Here is a 27183-nt window from a genome sequence, read left to right as displayed (position 1 = left end):
CTGCAAGGTAAACACCCTACCTGTTGTGCTATAGCTCCAGCCCCATAAATAAAAATTTTTAATAGGCTAGTCCAAAGTGATAAAGGCACTCTGAGTTTATTTTATTATTTACAATAGCCACAAACTGGAAACAACCTAGGTGCCAATTGAAATATGGATAAAGATGAGATAGATAGATATATAGATAGATAGACAGACAGACAGACAGACAGAAAGGCAGTAATAATGATACAGTACTCAGTTATTTTTTAATTAAAAAAGTTCTGCCATTTGCAATAAGAAGAATGGAATGACAGAGTATTGTGCTGTGTTAAATAAACCAGAGAAATATAAACACATCATTTATTCTGAGATTATATACAGATTTTTTAAAAAAAGATAAATGAAATAAAACAACAATAAATGTTTAGACTATAAAATCAATCTGTGGTTGAAGGGAAAGGGGAAAAGTTGGTGAGATGATAATCATTGACAAAGAAGAAGCACATGTTGATTTTTGATGATGCACACCTGAAACTTACATTATACTGAAGAGTTACCTCAGTACAAAAAAAGGTAGTAAAAAGCAAAAAGGAGTTATTGATTAAAGTGAATGCCTACATTGTAAAAAGAATCTTTCATATCCTCAACAGTACTACAATGATATCAAATCCACAGTGACGGCCTTGGAAATACCTACTAGTATGCAAATAGAATGGGTGCTCCTTGCATCTGCCAACTTTCTTTTTTTAACTTTTTTTTTTATTGAATCATAGTGAGATACAGTTACAAAGTTGTTCTTGATTGGATTTCAGTCACATAATGTTTCAACACCTGTCCCTTCAAGAGTACACAATTTCCTCCACTAATGTCCCCAGTTTCCCTCCCACCACCCCCTCACACACTTCTATGACAGGCACTTTTCTTTTCTCTGTGTCTCTTGTCTCTCTGTCTCTGTCTCTCTGTCTCTCTGTCTCTCTGTCTCTCTGTCTCTCTGTCTCTCTCTCTCTCTCACTTTCCCTCCTTTTGGCAGCTGCCAGATTTCATCATTTTCTCCCTTGTTGATGGCTCCCATTACCACAGACTGTGGAAAGAAGTTTACTTGCAATGGTCTACATCTGGCCAGATGGCAGTAAGCAACTCATGAAAGCCTTCCTGTGCCCTGAATCTGAACCATCTAAACAAAGGAGTCTTGAGTGCGTTTCTACTTCAATAACTCCCAAGAAGCCGATAGGTGCTTCAACTTGCTATACTGTTATATAAGCTTTTATTTTCTAAAATAATTACTTTTCAGAAGCTTCTGCACCTCAAAAGAAACAATGACCAAAATACAAAGACAGTCTACAGAATGGGAAAGGATATTCGCCGAATACACATCCGACCAGGAGTTGATATCAAGGATATATAAAGTACTGGTTGAACTCCACAAGAAAAAACAACCAACCCTATAAAAAAATGGGGCAGCAAAATGAACAGAAACTTTCTCAAAGAAGAAATCAGAATGGCAAAAAGGCACATGAGAAAATGCTCTACATCATTAATCATCAGGGAGATGCAGATCAAAACCACAATGAGGTATCATCTCACACCACAGAGACTGGCCCATATCCACAAGAACAAAAGCAACCAGTGCTGGCATGGATGTAGCGAGAAAAGGGACCCTCCTTCACTGCTGGTGGGAATGCCGACTGGTTCAGCCCTTTTGGAAAACAATATGGACGATTCTCAAAAAATTAGAAATTGAGCTCCCATTTGACCCAGCAATACCACTCCTGGGAATACATCCCAGAGAGGCAAAAAAAGGATAGTCTAAGCGACATCTGCACGTGTTTGTTCATTGCAGCACTCTTTACAATAGCCAGAATCTGGAAAAAACCTGAGTGCCTGAGAACAGATGACTAGTTAAAGAAACTCTAGTACATCTACACAATGGAGTACTATGTAGCTGTTAGGAAAGATGAAGTCATGAAATTTACATAAAAGTGGTACTACATGGAAAGTATCATGCTAAGCGAAATGAGTCAGAAAGAGAGGGATAGACATAGATTGCATTCATCTGGGGAACATAAAGTAACAAAATAGGAGACTAACACCCAAGAATAGCTGAGATTAGTACCACGAGATTAGTACCAGGAGGTTTACTCCATGGCTTGGAGGCCAGCCACACATGCTAGGGAGAAAGGAAGCTCAGATAGAGAAGGGAGCACCAAATAAAGGGTGTTGGGAGGATCCTCCCAGGACGGGAGAAGCATGCTGAAAGTAGACTATAGACCAAACATGATTGCCACTCATTGCTTCTTTTGCAAACCACAACACCCAATAGGAGAGAGAGAACAAAAGGGAATGCCCTGCCACAGAGGCAGGATGGGATGGGGGGATGGGGGGTGGGAGGGATACTGGGATCCATGTTGGTGGAAAATGGGCACTGGTGGAGGGATGGGTATTTGATCATTGTATAATTGAAACCCAAGCACAAAAATTTGTAAGTCTACAACTGTATCTCATGGTGTTTAACTAATAAAAAAATAATTAACTTTCAGTTGGACTTATTAATAATTGCCATATCTTAGAAGATACAAAGATATTGAATAAATTTGCAACCAAATACATTTAAAATCACATAATTTCCAGCAAAGTACATATTTTGGGGTGTGTCGAGCGTTCACTGTATAATGTCTACTGGAATGTTTCTTTTACTTCCAAGCTATAGTAATTCTGCTTCTCTCAAAGTTCTAGAGCTGATCTCAAAGCCTACCACTCTCAAGTGTGTGGGCAGATAAAGGGTGAACCTGGTCTTTGCTTAGTAACTTAACTATCTGCAGAAAATAATGTAATACTGATTTGCTCTGTTACTCCACAGTGGGTCCATTTACAAAGTTTTCTTGTCTCAATCCAAATACATTCTTATAAGTAACTATATTAGTAGACTATTCTGGATTAAATGACTCATCAGTTAAATGACTCATCAGTTTTTTATTACTTCTACTAGTCATTACCAGTTTAACCAGTAGTAATACTTCTTTAGTTTGAGAAGACTAAATAATCTGTTTCTGACATACTAACTCAACCCTGGCCTATCTTAATGTCTTACAAAAATCTTACTTCCTTCTACCAAAGGATTGGATTAAAGTAGTTCTGAGAACAAAAGATCAGAGAACAAAAGCATTGATCACAGAGAACATTTATATCTAACATTTATAACTTTTCCTCATAAGGACATGTTTTCTAAGAGAGAAAAGATCTAGATTCTTAATTGGGCTATTTATCTGTGAACTTGACTATATAAAATAAAATGATGGTCTGACCTAGGAGATGTATAAATTAATAGCAGAATATCAAAACTTATTTAAATGGTGTTAAAAGACCAGTTACCTCTACCTACCCATACTTTCATCTCTCATCCAACATGACAATCAGGGGTTCCATATGGGCACAGGGCAGGAAGATAAAGCTTCACCTCTAGAATATATATATATATATATATGTATATGTGTATATATATATGCCATGGGTGGAGCGATAGCACAGCAGCAGGGCATTTGCCTTGCGCGCAGCCAGCCCGGCAGAGCCGGGTTTGATTCCTCCGCCCCTCGGAGAGCCCGACAAATTACTGAGAGTATCTCGCCCGCACGGCAAAGCCTCGCAGGCTCCCCATGACGTATTCGGTATGCCAAACACAGTAACAACAAGTCTCAAAATGGAGATGTTACTGGGCCCACTCTAGCAAATCGATGAACGGGAGGAGAGTGTTTTGTTTTATATATGCCATTGCTGCAGTTACCAATTATTTCAGAAGGGGGCAAAAATGAGATGTATTTGGATAACATGAGAGGCAACAGAATGTAAAATTTTCTTGAGTATAAAAAGAAGCATGAACTCAAATTGAGAGAGAATGAGGGGAGGGAGGAAAGCGAGTAGAAAGTAAGTGGTGAAGGTAAATTCAGAGGCTTCTTCGAGTTGTGTGTGTGTGTGTGTGTGTGTGTGTGTGTGTGTGTGTGTGTGTGTGTTGTTTTACTTGCTAATGTAGCTGGTCATGAGCATCCACCCTAAGAGAGCTCTTTCACTATGCCCAGGACCCTTTCCAAATCAAATCCCCTTCCATCTCTCTTTGGTTATACTTCATTTTCATGCCTTGGGTGATACTGTAGGCTGCAGCATGAGCACAATTATCCTAGGAACAGGTTCTTACCTTGTAACACAATCTTGTTTTACCACTGGAGCCCCAATTCTCCGGGCATTTGGGTTCAGGAGTTGTTGTGGGCTCAGGTGGGCGAGTTACTCCTTCTGCCCAGTGTTTGCACACAAATTTTGCCTTTTCTTCACATCTCAAGACATCCCACAAGCCCCCTGAAATCCCAGTTCTCATGGCGACACACCCTGGCTTTCGTCCTGCAGAAAATACACAAAAGAAAACTCATTTATCCAGGGTCTGTGGAAGGCTGGTTCTGCTCACAGACAGTCCAAATTGTATTGTCTTTTTGGTCACTGAGTTATGTGAATTTTTATTTATTTATTTTTTACACAAAGCTGCAAAAAAACCCAGAAGAGACACACAGAAGACATACAGATGGCCACAGAGATTAGGAAAATGTGCAACATCACTTATTATAAGAGAATATCAAACCAAAACCACATAGGTGATATCACGTCATACCTGTCAAAATGGTCTGTGTCAGAAAGATTGGTAATAAATTGGGGTGAGGACATGGAAAGAAAGGAACTCTCATATCCTACTTGCAAGAATATAAATTGGTATACCCTCTATGAAAAAGGGTATAGAGTTTCCTTAAAAAAAATAGAAATAACATATGAATGAGTGTACAATTCCAGGCATTTATCTGAAAGATATGCAAAGGCAAAGGCAAATGGACATCACAGTGCCATATTCACAGCCATTTCTGACACAAAAGTCAAAATAAAGAACCAAACTAAATGACCATCAACAGATAACTGGACAGAGCTGCTGGAGTCTACGTACTCACTGGACTCTTGTCCTGTCATTTAAAAAGGATGAGCCATGTCTCCTAGAATCAAGTGGATGGAATGTGTGCTGACTATGCTAAGTGAAATGAGTCAGTAAATGTAAAACAGTCACCAAATGGCTTCACTCATGTGTGAAGCAAACAAACTGGACAGAAACAATAAAATGTTTAGAGTTGGTGAAAACTATGGTGTTAAAGGGAGGGAGCGCAGGTGGGAGGTGCAAGGCGGGGGTAGAGGGGGGCGCTTTTTGGTGGTGGGGAGGCACAGAGAGGTAGCAAGCTCTACCCCTGAAACATTAGAATGCTGTAGATGGATCTTAAGTCTCATTAAAAGGGGTACGAGCTGAAATGGGTGTTGGGTGACTAAATCTGAGATAAAACGTTGAGGAGAGATCCTGTTGGCCTGGGCAATTGATTGGATTTCTGAACCCTCTTTTACCTTGTGTTTGGGTGACCTTTGTCCCCAAATGAATCAGGATCTCAAATGACATGGTTTGTATAAGACTTTACATTGCTTCCATTTGGCAGGTGGAAAAAATATTCCATGATACAGTAAATTTGGGCTGGAGCGATAGCACAGCGGGTAGGGCGTTTCCTTGCACGCAGCCAACATAGCCGACCCAAGTTCGATTCCTCCACCCCTCTTGGAGAGCCCGGCAAGCTACCGAGAGTATCTCACCTGCATGGTAAAGCCTGGCAAGCTACCCATGATGTATTTGATATGCCAAACACAGTAATAAGTGTCACAATGGAGACACTACTGGGCCTGCTCGAGCAAATCCATGAACAACAGGACAGTGACAGTGACAGTGATACAGTAAATTTAGTCAGATCAAGTATACTCTGATAGCAAAAACAATGGTGTGATGTTTCTTTTGAAATTCATTACAATTCATTTCCTGCCTTAGGGCCCATGTAGGCTTTCCTGGAAGAAAGTTGTTCAGACTTTCAAATCAGACACACCTCTGAGGGTTTGAAGAAGTTACTGATGACTCAGAAGTTGCTTCCGCTTCTTAAAGGGCCTATATCACTACCTGTATCTGGTAGGGTTGAGATTTATGCCGGCTTTAATAGAGAAAAAGGTAATAAAATGTGGAATAAATATTAATAGTGTAGTTACAGTACTTCAAAATAACATAAGGTTAACCATTTATAATTCCATTTCTCAGTGCTAGGTATTTTAAAACTATAGTAACAAATTTGGGGCTTTAAAAACACTAAATTCCTTGATACAAAATGGGGAAATCTTCTTGTATTTGTTTTAAAATCTTACCCTATTTTTAATTTATTAATTTTTTTTTTTGCTTTTTTGGGTCACACCCAGCGGTGCTCAGGGATTACTCCTGGCTCATGCACTCAGGAATTACTCCTGATGGTGCTCGAGGGACCATATGAAATGCTGGGAATTGAACCCGGGTCAATGCAAATGCCCTACCCGCTATACTATCACCCCAGCCCTTTTTTGATATTTTAAATGCAGAAATAAAAGGGATATTACAACAAATCTCCCTAAGCTCTCAGAATCCTATTGCTGAATGAATAACACCAACAAAGTTAAGGAGTTTAGTGTGTAAAGTAAGGGTTAGCATTCCTATAAATATTTTGTTAAATGGGCATTCAATTCTTAATGTACTGCCCATTTATTAAAAATATACCAAAACCTTTGTAGTTTTTTTTTTCATAAAGCTGAGTAATGAAACAAGAATCACACTATACGAAAGACTGATAATGGTCTCCGAATTCACAGTTGAGAATAAAAATGAAAAGATCAGCAGAAGATTGTGACTGTTCTAGGCAAAACAGTCAATTGACACACATGAGCTATTATTGCTGTTTATCTTTATCTACCTAGATGAAAGGATGTGTTCTAAAGAAGGTGAATTTCTGGATAATGTCCTACTGAATATAGTGTTATATGCCACAACACCAGTCCTGAGGAATAGCAAAAGATTTTCAGAGTCCATTTCTGAAACTACAAGGAATTTCAGATCAATGCTGACGGGGAAGTAGATTGGTTTTGGTGCAAACACTACACTTGAGAGTCTCACAAAATGAGTCTAAACCCATGTGAGGCAACTAGACATAGTGTAGAGTCATTTAGATTTTCTGAGCTCCAGTTTTCACAGACTTAAAACAAAGATCCTTCCACTTTCTATGCAGATTTCATGTAAGGATAAAGTAAAACCCAAGCACAACTAACCAGGGTGCTGATACCAGCTACTGGGATAATGAAACCCATATAAGCTGATGCTCCCTGCCCCACCCCCTCCAGATACAAGAATAGCTTCACTCACAGTAACGTGTTAACAGTTTAGTTCTCCTTAGTATAATTATAAGTTATCAGAAATGAGTTAGCCATTTGGGACATCAATGACCATCACTGTATCACTGTATCGCTGTCGTCCCATTGTTTATCAGTTTGCTCAAGCAGGCACCAGTAACGTCTCCATTCATCTCAGCCCTGAGATTTTTAGCAGCTTCTCCTTACTCGTCCATCCCAATGCTGCTGTATTGGAGGCTCTTTCAGGGTGAGGGGAATGAGGCCCATTATTGTTACTGTTCTTGGCATATGGAATACGCCACGGATAGCTTGCCAGGTTCTGCCATGTGGGCGGGATACTCTCAGTAGCTTTCTGGGCTCTCCAAGAGGGACGGTGGTTAAGCCCATATAGAAGAGAATGCAAGCAAGTATGTTAAAACCAAACACATGTGTGCTGCTTTAGGTACATCAGTGGGCTAGACTATAAGAGGTCACTTGGCCGCATTTGCTCTGTGAGCTTTGTTCTATAGTCTCTGGATCAATGATCATAGAGGATTTTATAAATATTTTTCAAACAGAGCACTATCAGATACCGAGCAATGTCCATTTCCATTTTTTCTCAACTCCCCGGCAACTTACCAGACATTTTTGAAATGAAAAGAAAAAGAATATGATACTGAAGTCCCAATGACTTGGTCTTATCTCTTTGGAAAGGAAGTACAGATGGTGTCTGAAGGGTGGGGGTCAGGTATTCAAACCTAAGGGTACTGCAGACATGGAGCGTACCTGGCATGTCTGCATTCCAGTGAGTGAACTGCACCTCCTCCTCAATAGTCCACTGAAAGGTCCCCTTGTTTCGTACATCGGAAAGGCCAATCCAGAAGTGCCTTTCAGGACGCATTCCCACCAGGCTAGTCAGAAAGGCTTGCTCGTATCTGTAGGAAAGAACAACAACCTCAATTTAATTTCTGTGTCTGTAAATGTTCCTATGTACCAACATCAGAGGCATCTGTATCTTATGTCTGAGCCATTATTTAGTTGGTCATTCAAACAGATTCAGCCTATTTCGATGGTATTTAAATTATTCACATTTTCATGAAGGAAATATGAGCCTGGGCAATGAGTCATAACATTTAAATGGACTCAAACCATTTCTCTCTATTCTCACCATCCCTTGTGGCCCTGCGCAGAATATTCGAGTCTGAAAAGCACAGGGCAAGGCATGAAAGGATTTTAAGATGCATTGTTCTTTTAAAACTCAATCCACTTTACACACATTCTACTCAATTATTGATCGAACAAGTTCAGGAGCTCTAAGATCATAGGGGATAATACTGATGGAAACATCTGCCTGGATTTTCCCTTCAGCTCTGAAACAGAGAAAACTACCGAGAAGTATAAAACACAGAGCTGAAAGGGTGAAGGTGCTTGTGTTGCATTCAGCTGACTCAGGTTTCATGACCAGCATCACTTATGGTCCCCTGACCCTAGAGTCAAGAGAATCCCTGAGCACTGCCAAGAGGGGCCCAAAATACAAACAAGCAACATTATGAAGACTCAATCTCTAAAAATGAACTGGGAACAGAATCACAAGCTCCAGCATCCAACACCCTCTGCCCTGCCTTTGTATCTCTTCCACGTATTTGGAATAATCCAACAATAATGCATTGTTGCTGGACTAATTGTAGGCAACCGAAGTTTGTCTTCATCGAACCACTTAGGCAGCAACACAGGGAAAGAAAACTCTCCATTAGAAGCCAAAGAAATCCAGAACCACTCTTCCAGAATCAAAGGGAAGAAGACAGAGGAAAAAGAGAAGAAGCCAACAAGAGCAGAACATTTATTCGACCCTGGTGTGATTCATCAGATTGCCTAAAGAGAACAAGTCTTCAAAGTTCAAATTGCTTACGTGAATTTATCTATCCTGAAAACACAAAAAGGAAGACAAACCTAAAAGATTGTGGAAATCCAGGGTCTGTAGAGATAGTACAGAGGGTAGGGCGCTTGCCTTGCATGAGGCTGACCCTGGTTCAGTTCCCCCCTCCCCATCCCAGACAGTCCTTCAAGCACTGCCAGAAATAATTTGCAGAGTCAGGAGTAACCTCTGAGCATTGCTTAGAGTGACCCCTACACACACACACACACACACACACACACACACATACAAATATTATGGAAACCCAATATGTAACCATTCCAACAGATAATATAAGATATATATAAGGATAATATATAATATATATAAGATAATATTTATAATATATAATATATATAATCTTATATATACATCTTATATATATCTTATATAATATATAAGATAATATAAGGATCAATTATAGTGCAGATCAGCACTTGCCTTCCTGTCATTTTTAAAAAGTGATTTTATTTTATTTTATTTATTTATTTGGCTTTTTTGGTCATACTCAATAATGCTCAGGGGTTACTCCTGGCTCTACACTTAGGAATTACTCCTGGTGGTGCTTGGAGAACCATGTGGGATTGAACAGGGGTTGACCATGTGAAAGGCTAATGCTCTACCCACTGTACTATATCAAGCAGGCCCCCATCCTCTTGCCATTTAAAAATAAGATTTCTCCTTGTCATGTAGTAAAAACTATACACATATTATGATTTTCAGATGTCAGCATTATCTCAGGATACAACAGCATTATAAATATTTAATTGTATATAAAATGAGAAGCTTAATAAAATTATTTTATCAAAACTATAAAAATTTAATATTCCTTCAAAAAATAATTTAATGACAATGGCATCCTCTACATTTTACTGGTTCTTCCCTGGATATCAATAAATAGGGCTCACTGTATGAAAACCAATCATTTCAAAATAGAAATTGACTTTTAAACTCTTCTTGCAAGCTTCTTCCCATTGCTTCAGAAAGAGTCAGGAAAAATAAATAGCAAAATCATAAAGATGGATGAGATGGGATACAACATCAACATGCAAATAAAATCGTGTTTTGCTTAATCTTTGGATAAATCAAAGAAAAGAATGGAGAGAATCAAATATACAATAACTATTTTTACCCTGATTTTTGCTTCATGTAGGAAAAAGATTTAAAAAATGAGGTTTCTGAGCTAACAAATGTTACTCACTCTTCTATTTCAAAAAATTTCACACATGCCAGATCAGAATAAGAAATATTTTTGAGTTCTGAGTAACTGAGTATGAATTTATAGTATTAAAATGCAAAAAAAGTTTAATATGTTACCCATTTTTTAAGATTCATAATTTTATAAACCATACTTGCAAGATCATGTGCCATTTATTTAGAAATTCAAGCACATTGATGCTTAGGTTTTGGGGGAAAGATTTCATTATTTGACATATTTCTAGATAAAATCAAAATCACTGTAGAGATCAAGGAAGTGACTCAAGTGGCTGAACCCATTCCAAACATGTCCATAGTCTTGGGTTCAATCTCCAGTATTGGTAGGTGTGCCCCCATGACTGAAATAAATCACAACAACTGAAATAAATCAACTGAAACCAAATCTTTGCATACCTATCTTCAACAGTTGTGAGGTAAGCCTTCTCACTGTCACAGGTCTGGTTTGCTTCTGCAAACGTTGAAAGTGAGTGACCAATCATATAGCAGTAAAAACCATGTCTTTTCCAGCCCTAGAAAGCAGATGGTCATGCATATTTATTGAATAGTCTTATCTAATAACTCTTCTATCATGAAACATAAGTTGTTAAACAACAGAAACGTTTAAAGAACACAAATCTGCAATTATTAAAGTGTCATGACAATCATTTATACCAACAGCAGTATTGTTGCTCAGATGACAAGTTATGGCATAAAAGAAGAGAGGACAAATATTCACTCCAATCCGATGTATCCCCATCCCGGGAAAAAATTGGTCTGTCAAAATGTTTACCAAAAAATCAGAACAGCATTGCTTCAGTTTCAGTTCTAGCATGGGTAACCATGAAAAGCAAACAGAACAGCAAACCAAATTTCCTACCGAGGTCACAGGCAGACCACAAGGATCAACCTGCCACATCTGGTCCAAAAGAGAACTCTGGCAGCCTGATTTAAGGTGGTTTCTCCTCCACGTTTCAAGTACGTGTAACTTCTAAATGAAAACATAGTAGCGAACAAAAAAACTTCATACCAAAGTTTGAGAGAAAGAAAATTTTCCAGGTACCAAAAATGAGTGGAAAATTGAAAGATGGAAAGGGGGAAGGAGGCCTAAATTGAGATTCTGGTGACATGGCATGTACTATACCTTACCTCAGCACCAATGACTAAAGTGCTGGGGCATTTTTGGCCACAGATCATCCACTAATACTGAGAGACAGCCAAAAATTGTTGCCAAAAGTTACTATCCACCAAAGGCAGCTGTCTCTGAAAGGATGAGAAAACCAACTCTGAAAGGGTGAGAAAACCGTCTCTGAAAGGATGAGAACACTGTAAGGGAACGCAACAGATGCTCAGCTTTTATTAGGGCTCTGGGTGTAGGACAAAACAAATCCTGCTTAAACATAAATGCTGAATTGTGAAAGCTTCTAACTTTCTAGTCTTACTTTCTCTGACGGTCTGTATCAGCTGTTTTAGATTGTTTGTACAGTCTTACAGGGGTCTCCTGAATTTGAATACTTTCTTACACGCTGGTCTGATCACAGCCTGACACTCTTGGAAAGAATATTTGTTTCTTCTTTATTTTTGTGCAAGAGAAGTGAGAAAAGGGAAAAGAGGAAGATGAGCAAGGCAGAAATCAGGATAGGAAAAGAATCCACGTACAGCCCGTTCTGGGATATATGTACTTTCAGAACAAGACTTTACAGAGACCCTTCACCTGAACATCCAAGAAACACGAGGCCCGTGAAAAGCACACCTCTGGGGAGGCTGGGCCTCTATGGTGTGTCCTGGCATAATTCAGCTGACCTGAGATATACCACCCCTATCAGTCGGCCCCAGTCTTCTGCTTCCTGCTGCAGGATTCTGCTAAGACTCGTGAGTCTACTAGAAATGAGGGGAATATATGACGAGCTTTTGTTACCCACAACTTTAAAGTGACCTGAAGATCTAAAATGGCTCTCTGGGCGCATCTCTTCCAATACTAACTTGACATGGCTTCTCTCCTGGTCTGCCTTCATCTTAGTGCCCTCACCAGACTCAATTGATTATCAGTCCTCCCCTCAGAAGCTTTTGAAGGGAGTTCAAACCCCAGGTAAACTGGAGAGATTTCCTGAAGAAAGGAACAAGGCCAGCACTAACAGGTCATCACATGTCCATCAGGGGCATAAAGCAATCGCTCAGACCAGAGTTAGCCCATCCCCACCTCACCTCCTACTCGCTGAGATGACAGCAAATTTTGGACACCCCAGTACTCACCTTCCGGCAGCCAGGATCCACTGGCACTGGTCCGGGACTCTGGCCTTGTGACTTCATCTTGCAGATGTAGCCCAGAAGTTTCTCACAGGCGCGGTCAGCCCAGAACCCATCCTGTGGAGGAAAGCCAAGAGACAAAGAACAGAATGATCAGCTTGCATCCTGATACTTTCTCCCTGGAAGAGTGACCACGGAGAGTGAACTTTTTTTTTGTCCAGAGAAAGTGGCGTCTATGAAAAGGAAAAACAAATGGACACTTTATAGGGAGACAGGAAATCCTGCCCTGGCTTCAGAGATGTAAAAGGAGATTGTGTCCCTGGTGATGTTTTTCTATGTGAGGAGTCCTAGCCACCGGCTAAGAAAGCGCTAGGGAGAAGTTAGAGGCTCTTGTAAGCAAGTGTGGTGGAGGTGGTGTGGACAGATTTGTGAGCAGTCTCCTGGCAAACTGACAGTCGGCGGTTAACCAAGAGAAGAGAAAGTCATGGGGAAGTGCCCCTACAAGAAGCCAAACTCAAAGAGACCCCTGAAACCAGGCATCTCTCCACCCTTCTTCCTCTTTTTGCAGATAAATTAATTCCTGGCTGTCCACAGGCCCGGCCTTCCCACTACTTCTGAGCTCACCCTCTTCCACTTCCTTAGAACTAAGGACATGAGGAAGATCCTCTTCCCTTAACTGGACACACCTGTTACGTGTGGGGGCTCCCTCTCACCCAGTATGTCTCACTGAGGGTCAGCCCCCGCCCCCCCACCCCCTCTCCCCTCAATCCAGCACTCATCCTTTTTCAGCAGAAGGATACTTAAAACTTGCAGAGTTGGAGCAAGAGAGTGAGAGAGAGACAGAGAGATAGCAATAGAAAGATACAGAGAGAGAGAGAGAGAGAGAGAGAGAGAGAGAGAGAGAGAGCATGCTCCAAGGATGGAGCACAGACTTTGCATGCATGTCACCCAGGGATTGGTCTGCAGCTCCTCACAGTCCTCTGAGCAACCCCAGGACTGACCTCCCCTCCCCTCAGCACAGAGGACAGAGCCTGAAATAGAGCCCAATCACAGCAGGGGCGGGGTCTAAACCACCCACCTCCAGTTTACAGCATCAGGGCTGCCACTCCCCAGCTGGAGCTGTGTCCTCAACCTCATGCCAGTGTCCCCCACACCCCGAGCCACGCTCCTGGTCAGACCACCGTCTGTGCTCTGCTCATCTGAGGCTGTCTGACTTCCCTTCTCCATATACCTCTCTGCCAGTTCTCTGGATGGGTCATATCTGCACTTAAGCTTTCAGCTCATCACAATAAAAGCAATCACAATGGCAATGATGGTAGTGAAAATAACTGAGCAAAAAACGTCAGGGCCACATGCAGAGAGTCAGGACCAGACACAGCATCTATGACTGTGCACTATTTCAGGCTCCATTGTCTGTGCTGAGGGGAGGGGAGTTCAGCAGGGGGAGAGGGCGGTGCACAGAGGACTGTGAGTTGCTGCAGACCAATCCCTGCATCAGTAGTCCCCACCCTGTGAGTGGGGGACACTTCCTATACCTCTACTGAAAATGGAGAAGGAAATTGAGCATCAAACCTCACCTGGTTCAATTTTGTTTTTTCACCAGAGAGAATCTGATGACGATGTTAGGATTCAGAACAGGGTTAGGGATGTGACTCAGGGCAGAGGGATGGAGTAATGGGAAAGATCTAAGTAGATCTTGCCTTTCATGTGTGGAACCCTGGGTTTGATTCCCAGCACCACAACACACATACACACACACACACAAAGAGAGAGAGAGAGAGAGAGAGAGAGAGAGAGAGAGAGGACATGGAAGCAATCTTTTCATATCTGACAGCACTATCTGACTCTCACTCTCTCACTCTTTTAATCTTTGAAAATCAATAACAATAATAATTATTACCCTACAGGGATGGATTCCAAGCTGTGGGAGCCCAGGATATAAACGGGGCTATACCAACCCAGGATTATCAGCCAAAAGTTGAATTAATGCTCTGATTTCATCTGCTGCATCCTATATCTAAAGCATCGTTATATCTTTAGATGCCAGCATAGGAACAATCTGACTATTGTCATTGGTTAATTTCATCCCAGAACCAAAAGTTTCTGTTGATTTTTTTTATCCTACTTCATATTTTACTTGATGTGCTAATTTAGACTAAAAAAAAAACACCCCGAATTTAAATATTGGTTCAACCTGCATCTATGCCAATGACCCTCGAATAACAACAACTGAAACAGCCACTGCATGTAGGAAATGCAGCACCAAGCAGACATCTCTGCCCATTGGTACCCAGGCTGCCTCACCTTGCCTTTCATCACAGTGCAATCCTCCTGCCTGTTGTTTTCATGGCTTGGTTCTCCGCGGAGCCATTTGGTGAACGTTACAGGGGTCCCATCACTCCATTCAAAGTACATTTGAATCTTGATGTCATTTAATCCTATCCATAGCTCATCGTTGGGTTCTAAATAGGAAGAAAACACCACCATCATTTGCATGATTTTCTTCCCCCACATCAAAAGATTCTCAGGAAAGGAAGACCTTCGGCTTTACCCATAAATCATATCTGCTGCCCTGATATCATAATTACCACAAAAGACCATCTTCTGGAGTGTGATTCAGATCTATATACTTAAGACTGACATGGCAAGGACATTTCAAGCTGCCACGTTGAGTTGAAAGGTGAAGTGTATTCTTCGCACGATGAAAACACCTTGTTCATTTGCTGTGCGAGTATGAATCCTATCTTGTGGGGACTGCAAAAATGAAATTGAAGTTGGGCTGTTATTACCCTCTATTTTGTCAATAGATGATTTGTCAGGATGATTCTTTTTTCTTAAAAATAACACACAGCAAACATACTGTGTGCAGAGTATTGAAAATGAGGTTGGTGATTTATACTTGAAGGTATTTTCCTAGGACTAAATCTTATACATTTTTCAAAATAATGAATATGTTAAGAAACACTTTCCTTTTAGTGACTATATTGTTATCCAGAGTGTTCTGGGTGAAAATGATCTGGACAAGGAGAAGAGGCATAAACTGCCTCCTAACATTTGGCCCTTAACTAATTAGTCTAGAAGTCATCATATAATCACTTTCGCTATGAAATAATCGGAAAAAATAAACAAGTAAAAAATCAAAACAAACCACCCAATTTCACTGCCCTTCATCTAAATTTGGATGTCTGAAACAACAGTAACAGCTGCAGCAGCAAAAGGTATAGATATAAAACACAACAGTCCTGTTTGAAAATTCTATGAAGAACCTAGTTGATTTCATCAGGAGCAATAATCCTAAAATTCCAAAGATCATTACTAAAATGGAACACAATTAAAGACCTGAGATTGCATGGCTAAAAGGATACATTTCCATATTTTAAAAATCAACAAAAAATATAAATGTTCTTATTTAATTTGTACTACCAGGAATTTTCCCACTAACATTTGATTTAACATCATCGAATTATAAATCCTTACCAAATGATTGTTAAGATGAATACTGTCATACAAAAAGAGCAAAATGTCACATGGGACAGGAATTTCCCTAATTGTCAAGGTCTCTTCCTCCTCAGAGATGCCACTCAACCTTGCTTTTGGAGAAGTCTTTTCCTGGCCCAGGGCCAGCCCAGCAGATGTTTCCAGAGTCTTAGACATAAAAGACAGGGCCAGGATGATTATTTTCCCCCTTTCACTTAATTTGGCAAGTCACAATCTTTTTAACAACAATCTTCAAAACTGAACTCAAAGGACTGAAGTTCAAATCTAAGGAAAGTCTAATTCCAAGCCCCACAATTGGAATCTAAGCTCCACAATTAGAATCAAGCATGAGACATTTCTTTCTCTCCTTCCCTTACACTTCTATAATCCTCCTGGCAAAACTCAGGCCCCACAAAAATGCATAAGAGGAAGTTACTACCCATTGAGTAGGTAGGATTCAGTTGATGAAGCTGTCTTAGCTGATACAGCCGTTTCATGTGCAGGTCCCAACTTAGATATTGTAGGTCTGGGGATCATATAAGAAACATCTCAACTAGATTTTTTGTTTGCTTGTTTGTTTTTTCCTAGGACTGGAGAGAGAGTACAGGGGCTCAGGCACATGCTGTGCACATAGTCAAATCCTATCACAATCCCTAGCACCCAGGGTCTCCTGAGCAACTCTAGGTGAGGCCCTAAAGTCCCTTAAGCATTCCTGGGGGTGGCCTGGGTGACTCCTGGCTCCATAGGGCTGAGCAGCAGCCCATCCTCTCAGTTGACTGCCTGCCTAGTTGGTCAACTATCACAGGAAAAACCTCTGACCCTCCTGAACAACTCTTGCGAGTATCTACCCCCCTCAAAAATAACACTTTTCAAGACCTGTAATTGAGAAACAATAATTCGAAGTTTATGACTTAGTGTTCATCGATATTATTTTTATTTGGGGGTTTGGTTTGGTTTTTTGGTTTTGTTTTGTTTGGAGGCCACACCCAACAGTACTCAGGGCTGACTCCTGGCTCTGCACTCAAGGATCACTCCTAGTGGGACTCAGAGGACCCTATTGGGGTGCCGAGAATCGAACCCAGGTTTGTTGCCTGCAAGGCAAACACCTTACCTGCAGTACTATGACTCCAGCCCTATCATCATTATTACTATCCTATTTTAAAGAAATCTTTCTCTCTAGTAAAAATGGTTTTCCTAGTGAAAATGTAAACGATCTCAAATTGAATTGAATAACATCCTTTATCAGCTCCCTTTCCAGCACCGTCAGAGTACTGAACCATTGCAGGTTCTCCAATCCATGTTCTATGAAGTAGAGACAAACCAGCAGTGGGGGCCTGCAGCCTCTAGATTTGGGTATCTTCTATGGCCTCTTTGCACACTTGCCTACCTCCCCAAGTCTCCTGGGACTACTGGCACATGCCCATGTTGGTTTCACTTGCACCTCTAGCTTGCATTCACCGGGGAGCAAACCAATTAGAGCCTGCAGAGACTATTACCACAATCCACTCATTCCATGAGGCGGGCAGGGAAGAACAGATTTATTTCAGGAGCTCTGGGGCCAAGAGTCCTGATGACTGGGGTGCATTATTTTCTCTATGCAATGATCCCACTTTCCTTGTCTGTTTGCTGCTCACTTTCTCCTCTTCCTCCCCACCAAGCTCCTGTGGATAGTCAGTTCACAAACCAGGAAGTGACTCCAGCACCCCCAGGCCCACCCACATCCTCTCTTCTGGAGGTGAAGAGCAGCAGCAGAAAATATCACCACTTATTCTCGAGCACTGCAGAGGGCCCGTCATCATGCAGTTCCTCCTTGGCCCCTCTTCTGGGAAAGCATTTCCATCTCATCCCACTCATGTGTACCATTGCTCTCTCGGAGTCAGGCTTTGAAAGCCTGGTTATCTTTTGGTGTGTACATTTTCTATTTATTTCTTAAGTTATCTACCTGACATTGAGATAGCAATATCTGAGGCTTATGCCAATATCTAAGCACTCCCATAATAATGATGATTTCTCTCACTGTTCAACATACAAGAAGCATTTACCCAGCTAAAAATAAAGCCAAAGTTCATTGAGAGACCCTCCTTATGTGAGAAAATAGGGGGCTTAAAAAGGAAAAACAAACACCCTCCAGGATCATTGTCTCCCAACCAGTAAAAGTTTATTAACAAGTTGAAAGTAGATGTGTCTGGGGCTGAAGTGATAGCACAGCAGGTAGAGCTGTGCTTTGCACAGCCTTTGCAAGGTTTGCCTTGCACGAGGCTGACCTGGGTTCAATCCCCAGCATCTCATATGGTCCCCCTAGCACCGCCAGGAGTAATTCCTGAGCACAGAGCCAGGAGTAACCCCTGAGCATCGCTGGATGTGACCCCAAAAGATAAAAAAAAAGTAGATGTGTCTGAATCCAGATTACATATAGGAAAATGATCTTCATGTAACATCATTGATTACATATGTAAAGAAAAATAATATCCAGGATAAAGATTCTTTAAATTCCTACTCAATCTTCTTGTTTGGATATAACGGTCACATTCATGTTTAAATATGTGTTTAAGTAAATTGTCAGGGAACATGTCAAACTTTTCAAATGTCACATGAATGACTCCATTTTCTAGAGACGGGTAAGCACTGGGAAATGGGAGGCCCTTGGGATACTGCTGGAAGATTCTTACCATATCCCAGCTGAGAGATGATGAAATCAAACTCCTCAATGCTGTGGATGCTGGCCAGATCTCCCCCTTCCTTCCTGCAAGCCTTCAAGGCATCCCTCTGGATCTTCTCCTCTCTGTGAATCCTGTAACAGTGCCCTGCGTACGGCCACCACTGCGCAGGACAATTAGCTGGCACATCACTTTCTGCAAGAATAAAAATGTGGGAAAGATTTTTTTTTCATTGTAACAATTATTTTTCTCACCCTTGATATGAAACAGCTGGCCAAAGAAAGATTATTTTTTTTGTTAGCTATGTGCATTCACAAAAACTAGACTGGGCTGTATTTGCTTTTAGACTAAAAAGCAAATGCAATTCATCTTTAATTTAAAAATAAAGATAGATGGGAAAGGTGTGTGTGTGTGTGTGTGTGTGTGTGTGTGCGTGCGCGCGCAGTGGGGGATAGAGGTTGAACATGGGGCGATATAAAATGCGAGACAAGTACTCTACTACTGTAATTTTAAAAAATTTTACCTATAAGGTCCAATCAAGATGCAATAAATTAACTCGTTTTTCCTCTTCCTGTCATCAGATAACTTTACTGGCTCATTATATGAATCTACAAGGGGTCTGACCTGTAACACTGGCCTTACATAGTGGACATTAGGGAGGAACCGTTTCTTCAAGGAGGAACAAAAAGATGAATTGAAGTGGGAAGTAGATTTGGGGTGCATAAACTGTCTCCCTCCCGCCAAAAAAAAAAGATTTTCTGTGATTTTGTGTCAAACATAATGATTCCTATTCAGGAAAGTTTTGGGCTGAATGTGAATGCGCGTGAGCTGTGGGGTCGCAGGATGACACCTCACTTGAGGCAAAGGACCCACATGTGTGTGCAAAAGCACTGTAGTCATGTTAGAACTCCTGCTAATATGAAGCTAGCCCTCTCCATGGTGTTCTGCTGAACCAGAAAGCTTTTGAGATAACAACCATAAAGTATAACCATTCCCCAACTGTTATTTAATTAAACCAGGTATGTGCATCCAAGATCCTGTTTTTGTTTGCTTGTTCATTTTGTTTGTTTGCCTGTTTGTTTTTAATGCTCAGGGCTTACTCCTGACTCTGTTTACAGATAACTCCTGAAAGAAATCAAGGGACCACAGGACCACGTATGGTACTGAGAATCAGCTGGATGCAAGGCAAGCACCTTACCTGCTGTGTATGTCTCCAGCTCCAAAAATACCAACTTTGCTACTAAGAATAAGGGTCACCAAAAGTAGGGAGTATGAGAGAAATTGTCTGCCATACAGGCAGGAGGAGGGTTTGGATGGGGGTAGGAGATACTGGAGACATTTGCACTGGTGGAGTGATGGGTGTTCAATCATTGTATGACTGAAACTCAAACATGAAAGTTTGTAACTATATCTCATGGTGATTCAATAAAAATAAAAATTAAAAAAAAGAATAAGTGTTACACCTTACCATATTGACTTTACATTGCAAAAACATACTGATTGCCACGAGCCTGGGAAAGTGAGGATGTCAGGAGGTGAAGACTCACCTCTTCCTCTCCATCTGCCCTAAAACTGGAGGTTCTGGCACATGGGAGGTGGAATGCAAGTTGGTCCAGGAAAACACAGAAGTTCTATTTCATATATAGCAGCTTCTTATAACATTTTGTTTATTTTTTATTATTACTTTTTGTTTAGGGGGGGGCACACCTGATGGTGCTCAGAGCCTAGTCCTAACTCTGCACTCAGGGATCACTCCTGGTGGGCTCCGGGACCATATGGGATGCCCGGGATAAACCCCCCAGTTGGCCGCATGTAAGGTAAGTGCCCTCACCACTGTACTATCACTCCGGTCACCATAGTATTTTACAGATACTATGCCAAACAGAAAATTTTTGACAAGCCTTGCTTTAAGAGGGATAATAATGCCAAATAAACATCAATTTCTATATTTAAATTTGACACTCTTCTTAAATGTACTGCACTGTAATCATTCAAGTGAATAAATAATTGTGAGTCCCAAACACTGTATGACATAGAGTTATAGAAAAATATACCCTGAAGTACTTAGAGGTCAGCAGAACCACACCCCATAGTACTGGTGGGGATCACCAGGGCTACCCTGGAGATGAAGGCGGGGGAACAGGGCAGGGGTTACATGGAGTCAGTGATCATACTCAGGGCCTTGCACCTGCAACCATGAGCCTGTCCTTGGGTTGTATCCCCAGTCCCCCAGTCCCCGAAAAGTGCCTATTTGAAAAACCCCACTCCCTCCATAGAGTCTCGATGCCAGACACTTCCTGTGGTTCTCATATGTGTTGCTAACATATGTCATATGTTTGTCAGTGTAACTCTGGAGCCCTCTGGTGGGAATTTTTTATTTTGCTGCCCAGTAAAATGAAGATAAAGTCAGCAAACGCTAAGAAGGGTTTCAAAAAGGAAAGAGATGAACTTTAAAAAGATTTTAAAACATGAAAACAACTCATAGACGAGGTATTCCCTGGGACAGTGACAGAAGTTAGCCTGTTTTTAAGCAGCACAGTCCAACAGAAACATAACGTGAACCACCAATGCAAGCCGCAGGCATCCTGTTAAATGTGCGGGTCACTGTGTTAAATGAAAGCAAAGAAAGAAGCCAGTACATTTCATGTTAATAATAGGTTTTCTTTCACTCAATATATCTAAATATTATCATTTCAACCATGTCATCATTAAAAAAATAAATAAGAAGATAGTTTTTCTCTTTTTCGTGCTGAATCTTGGAATCTGGTATCTGTTTGGCATTTACAGCCCATCTCAGTTGGAAAAACCACATTCCTAAGGCTAAGGGGCTGCATGTGTTTACGTGGCGACGGAAGAGGGGAGACAGACCCAGAGACCCCCGGAGTTGGGCATTAACAGGGCCGCATTACAGAGACCCCAGGTACGAGGTGAGGTTCTGGCCATGGGGGGGAAACCAGTCACTTCATCTCCAACACACCTGACTTGATATGTTAGCGAGGATTCAGCCAGGGAGCAGAGTGATCATGAAGAACACAAGGACAAGCGAAGGTTGGTAAGAGAGCAAGGCAAGGCTGAAAGGAAGAAGAGTTACTGCCTGGAGCACAATGTGGACCAACTCTTACAGGAAGAATGGGTCTTCACGCTTCCCTTTTACGATGAGGAACCTAAGCAGAGGGGTGAAACAAGGCCAGCTCACAGAATTCTGTTTCCTGGACCAGGGAAACCAAAATAACTGCCCTCCCCCTCCAGACTGGCAATTCCAAGCCCTCTGAAGAGGAATTGTTTGAGCTTGACCCAGAAGGGAGAGTTTAACAATTTCTTCTGAGGAAAGACTGGGGGGAGACACAATAAAATGATGAAGGCCTTGCCTGAGGTATCCCCACCATCCTATTATCTTCTCTGCCTCATAAACTCCAAAAGCATGACAAAACCAATAGCCAGCCCCTTGCTGATAAACCACTGGGAACTCTGGGCAGCTCTCAAGTAGTTATAACTGCAGTCATGGACCAGAGAGCCAGCCAAGAGGCTTCATATGTGGAAGACCCGGGTTCCATTCCCCGGGACACAATTCCTCACACTCCTCCAACATAAATAAGTAAAATGAAAAATAAAACTGCCCGCTCAGCTACTCTGCTCCAGCAACTTTACTTCTGGGAATGAGCAAATGCATGAAATAACATGCATGTAAAGTTTTTCACTATGGCATTGATTATAAGAACAGAAAACTGGGCATAAAACCAGAATCCAAATAAATAGGGAACTAGTTAAAAAAGAAAAAAAAAACAAAACAAGACTTTAGTCTCTGCAATGATGGTGATAGACCAAACAAAGGCATTTTTGAGCTACCAACACAGAAAGAAGTTTGAAATGGTTGAAAGTGAAAACATTGAAGATTGTTAGTATGCTATAAAACAGAGACACTTTTATAAGCACTTTCTCTCTATGTATATTGATAGACTAACAAATGAAGAATACACTACCTTAAAAATATGATTTACCAGAGAAGGAAGGAAACAGGAGGAAAACAGAAGCAAGAGGGGGGAGGAAATGTCATTTATAGCTTTGTACCTTTGGTTTTCCTGGGCTGGTCGATCATGTTTCTTTTTATTATTATTATCTTATTTCTACATTTTTAATAATTTTTAATTTTATTTTTATTAATGTAGGGGTATTTTTATGAATGTTATTTTTATTAATAAATAATGCTATTTATTCAGCCATTGATTAAGCTGTCAATCATGTTTCTTTATAGGAGTTGTTTTAAAAGTTTAAAGAGAAAAAAAGTTAAGAATGCCACATTCTCAGATTTTTCAAGCAGAATATATATGTGCACTTGTACAGGCACAGGTCCACACATCAATCCTTTAAGATATTTAAGCGTTTCTTCAGTATTTTCTGAGAATGGGGGGGAAATGGAAGTTTCTTCCTGTCAGTTTGAAGAAAGGATTTGTTCTTGACTCAGCAATTTTATTTTTCTCTCTAATTATAATGGATGGCATCTTTGGAATGTTTTTCTAGAGTCAGGCCTCTATTTTAAAACTCAACTACAATGATTCCATTCCTAGTTAAGACTTCGGTGGAAGAGGTAAACTGACCAACACTGGAACCCAGGCAGCCCCTTCAATAGCAAGGACATGGTATCAACATCTCTTCCTGTGGGGCTGGGGAGATGCTTCAATAGGCTGAGAGCTTGCAGGAGGACCAGTTTTGACCCCCAGCTCCACTGCAAGCAAACCCCTTGAGCACAGAGCTGAGAGCACCCCGAAAAGTATTTCTTTCCTAACTCGATTTCCACTGTAGTCTCTTGTGTACGTTTTATCTATCTTCTGATCATTGTCTTCCTTTTCTCAAACATGTGCTTGCAAATGCCCGTGTCCAGGGCGGCTGTTAGAGCAATTCTGACTTTGACAAAGGTACTTTCCAGGCCTGCACAGACCGGGACATTTCAAGCTGGGGACTTACCTGATGGGATAATGAAGGGGTTCAAGGTAGTGTTTCCCCGCTTGCAGATATAGCCGAGTTTCTGGACACATTCCAGATTCTCCCACTTGGCATTTTTCCCAGGGTTTAGTGACACACAGCTCTTTCCAGGCTCTGCAGATGGACTTCCTTTGGGGAAAGAAAAAGTCAAGATCAGTATCTGAAAGGTATTATAAGAAGAGCACCCCAACTATCAAGACTTCATCCCAGGGTTCAAAGACCCCTCTTCCCTTTGCTGCACATTCACAACTAACTATTTAGCGACTGCAGAGCAAAAGAAAGGACTAGAACACATCTTCTTATTGCTGAATAGTTCCAGGGCCTCAGATTTAACTCTGCTAGAATATCTCTTAGAAATAACTTTTTCTTTTTTTACCTTACCAATGAATAAAATTAGACCTTGTAACCTGAGCGATCTTCCTGATGAGGTAGTTGTGTAGAACAAGGTGGTTCTTCATGGAAAATATATAGGATTTTACAAACCTGCTCTATTCCACTTGGTATATACGTACTCCCAAACTAAGTCAGAGAAGTGTGAGAACCAGACTAAACAATGTATAGACCTGGGAAAATTTTCTCTGGCTAGAGAAAAAAAAGACAGGAGAGAAGATCAGTGAAAGGAAGAAGAAAAGGCCAGAAGCAGAAAAGTGATGTAAAAGGAGGCCCAAGCCAGCCTAGAGCCCAGACATTTGCTCAAGGTTCTCAACTCACCCCACCCCAGACAAGTCTCCTCAGCTTTTTCATCTCCTCATCCCATATGCTGAGGATGAAAATTCTACTCCCTCTTTTTTCCTGAAGACGTAAGATAAAGGTAGGCACAGGAGCCCACATTTCTCATGCCCTTTCACTACTTTAATGTTTGCTTTATAAAACCAGCTCTGTGTACCCCTTAAAATTAGCACCCCTCATTCATGAAGACAGGATGAAAGAGCCACATTTTGCAAAGAACTCTGCTTTATTAAAGGACCATAACCTGAGCACAGACCTTACTGCCCTTTCTGCAAGGTGGAAGGTAGCCCTTGAGAGCAACCAAGGGTGACCCACCACACCAAGACAAAATCAAAAAAAATTTAATTCTAAAAAATAATCCCAAAACTTGTTGCTATTGTAGCAGTCAACCAGATTATATTGAACTAATAACACACTAACCTATATGTGAGTGATAGAAGGAAAATTACAGAAGCAATAATTCACTTTAGAGGTATTGGTTATATTAATTACTAAATCATGTTAAATGTTTATTTATCAATAAAATATCATTACTATCTTTAATTTAGTAGTAATTAATGTTTTACATAGGTTATTTTACATTTGAATTCACATTTCTGTATCATTTATGTTACGTACCCTCACTTCAAATGTGGACATGTTTTAATAGATGCATTCCTTAATAACTACTCAATTGCATAATTAGACTCAGTTGAATGAGTGCAGGTGGTTAAATGTTATGCTCTCATCGCTCCAAAAATAAATAACAAAGTGACCAGGCTAACTGTCAAATTAAGCAACAGAAAATCAATCTAGACCCTTAATAAAAGATTATTATTGTCTAATGATGTGGTGGAGTGCATCTGGAATTCTCCAGTGTAATGTGACTGGGTAAGTAGGCAGACAAATCAAATCTTCACCCACAAGGAAAGGCATCTTATATTTTCCCAAAGTCTTGCTGACTTCCTATGCTCCAGAAAGATTGGGACACTGTGGCAAGACTCTAGGACAAAGTTAAAGCAACACACAGGGGAAGGAATAAACTGCAGTGGGGCAGATTTCACAGTAAGACATCTAATCAATTAAATGAAAATGCAGCCTCTAGAAATCACTCTCCCATTCAGTATGAAAATCATCTCATTAGATTCCTTTCATAATTTAAAAAAAATGGGGGTGGGGACTCCTAAGCATTGCTCAGGGAGGTTGGGGCCACTCCCAATAATACTTGACCAACACAGCCAGATGTTCAATTCTTGGCCCAGTGACACAGGGTCACTTAGGCCATTCACACTGGAGATCACCAGGATCACTCCTAAGCAGGGTTCTTCAGGGCACTACATCTTCATGACAAACGCATGCTCTGGATAAATTCGATTATGGACAAGCTGAACCCTACCTGGTAACCAATTCAGGTATCGGAATGGGCTGTCATCACTCCACTGCCATCCACTGTTGAAACTCAGACTGTTCAGACCGACCCAGAGACCTGAGGTCAGGGAGCTGGTTAATCCTATGGAGTAACAAAACAGAAAACACATTCAGAAAAGACAGTGAGGTCAAAGTCAGGGAGTCACATAGCATATCTCCTCCAATTCTCTAAGGAGAGACCCTCAAGATCAGAGCAATACTCACCGGCAATAGCAGACGAAGAAAATGACATAAGGGAAGTATGTAGGTGAGGGAGTTCTTGCTGAAGGTTCAACCCAAATCCTACGGGGCATCAAACCCCTCCTGTTAGCCTCTCCTGTTTGATTATCATCCCCTTCATTTTTTAAATTATATTTTATTTTATAAAGCAGTTCACAATTTCATTACACTTAATATTCAAATACCAATTACGCAGTCCCACCACCATATTTTGGGTGTTTCTATCCCAAATCCCAATGCTGTTCCAAAGCAGAAGCGAAATAATATATTTTATATTGTTTGTTATGAAAAACACTGAAAATGCTACAAAAAAGCATCCTTAGAGGAAAGAGGGTGAAGATTGTTGTATTTCACCATTAAGTCCTTCTATAAGGGGTCACTAACATTCTGTCTGTAAAAAAAAAAAATTTCCCTCTAAGGCTGGTTGCCTCCTACTTTGAACTTCATCAAATGTGGTACGGTACTCTTGGAGTATCGGTAGGGTATATGGTATGAGGTGGTATTTGTGGCCATGCAATCCAGAAATAGGTTCACTCGTGACATCCCCTTCATTTTAAAATAAAATAATCTTGATGTTATGTAACAGTCCAATTCCCTACTCTGAACATTTCAAACCTAATCTCATATTAAAATACTTGAAGAACTTGATTTAAACTTTTTTTCACAGTACTGGGGATCAAACCCAGGGTCTCACACATGCATGCAAGGCATGTGTTCTATCACAGAGGCACATCCAGAAAAATCTATAATTTCTGATAAACAACTTTTGTAGTCTTCATTATGAGATTTGTTGTTACTGTTTTTGGTATATCAAATATGTCATGGGGAGCTTGCCAGGCTCTTCCCTGCAGACAGGATACTTTTGGTAGCTTTCCAGGCTCTCTGAGAGGGACAGAGGAATCGAACCCAGATCGGCCACATGTAAGGCAAATGCCATACACACTGTGCTATCACTCCAGCCCCTCTGCTCGCTTCAGCAGCACATGTACTAAAATTGAAACGATACAGAGAAGATTAGCATGGCCCCTGCTATTGAACATTAAATGATTTTTTTCATAAAAACGTTAAAGCTGTATGAAACTAAATAATAATTATTTCCACATTTACAGAGGGGTAAAATAGAGGAAATGCTAGCCT

At 40.8% G+C, this 27183-nt stretch overlaps 1 protein-coding gene and 1 pseudogene across 2 annotated transcripts in view; one reads left to right on the top strand and one right to left on the bottom strand.

Moving 5' to 3' along the window:
* The window catches only part of MRC1 (mannose receptor C-type 1), an 88779-nt gene that overhangs the window by 35168 nt on the left and 26428 nt on the right, over positions 1–27183 (bottom strand). For both annotated transcript variants that reach the window (XM_056114537.1, XM_056114538.1), the window contains exons 5-12: positions 25796–25909; positions 23674–23820; positions 18724–18906; positions 14882–15039; positions 12584–12694; positions 10748–10863; positions 8008–8156; positions 4169–4368 (exon numbers count right to left, since the gene is read on the bottom strand). In XM_056114537.1, the coding sequence (XP_055970512.1) occupies positions 4169–4368; positions 8008–8156; positions 10748–10863; positions 12584–12694; positions 14882–15039; positions 18724–18906; positions 23674–23820; positions 25796–25909 (1178 nt within the window). The remainder of the gene's footprint in view (positions 1–4168; positions 4369–8007; positions 8157–10747; positions 10864–12583; positions 12695–14881; positions 15040–18723; positions 18907–23673; positions 23821–25795; positions 25910–27183) is intronic.
* LOC130024111 (uncharacterized) lies at positions 27011–27098 on the top strand (annotated as a pseudogene).

The sequence above is a fragment of the Sorex fumeus genome, unplaced genomic scaffold (genome assembly GCF_029834395.1).
Source record: "Sorex fumeus unplaced genomic scaffold, SorFum_2.1 ptg000026l, whole genome shotgun sequence".
In the NCBI taxonomy this organism is placed as follows: domain Eukaryota; kingdom Metazoa; phylum Chordata; class Mammalia; order Eulipotyphla; family Soricidae; genus Sorex; species Sorex fumeus.
The sequence above is the reverse complement of the archived record's forward strand: the minus strand, read 5'-3'. Positions and strand labels throughout refer to the sequence as shown.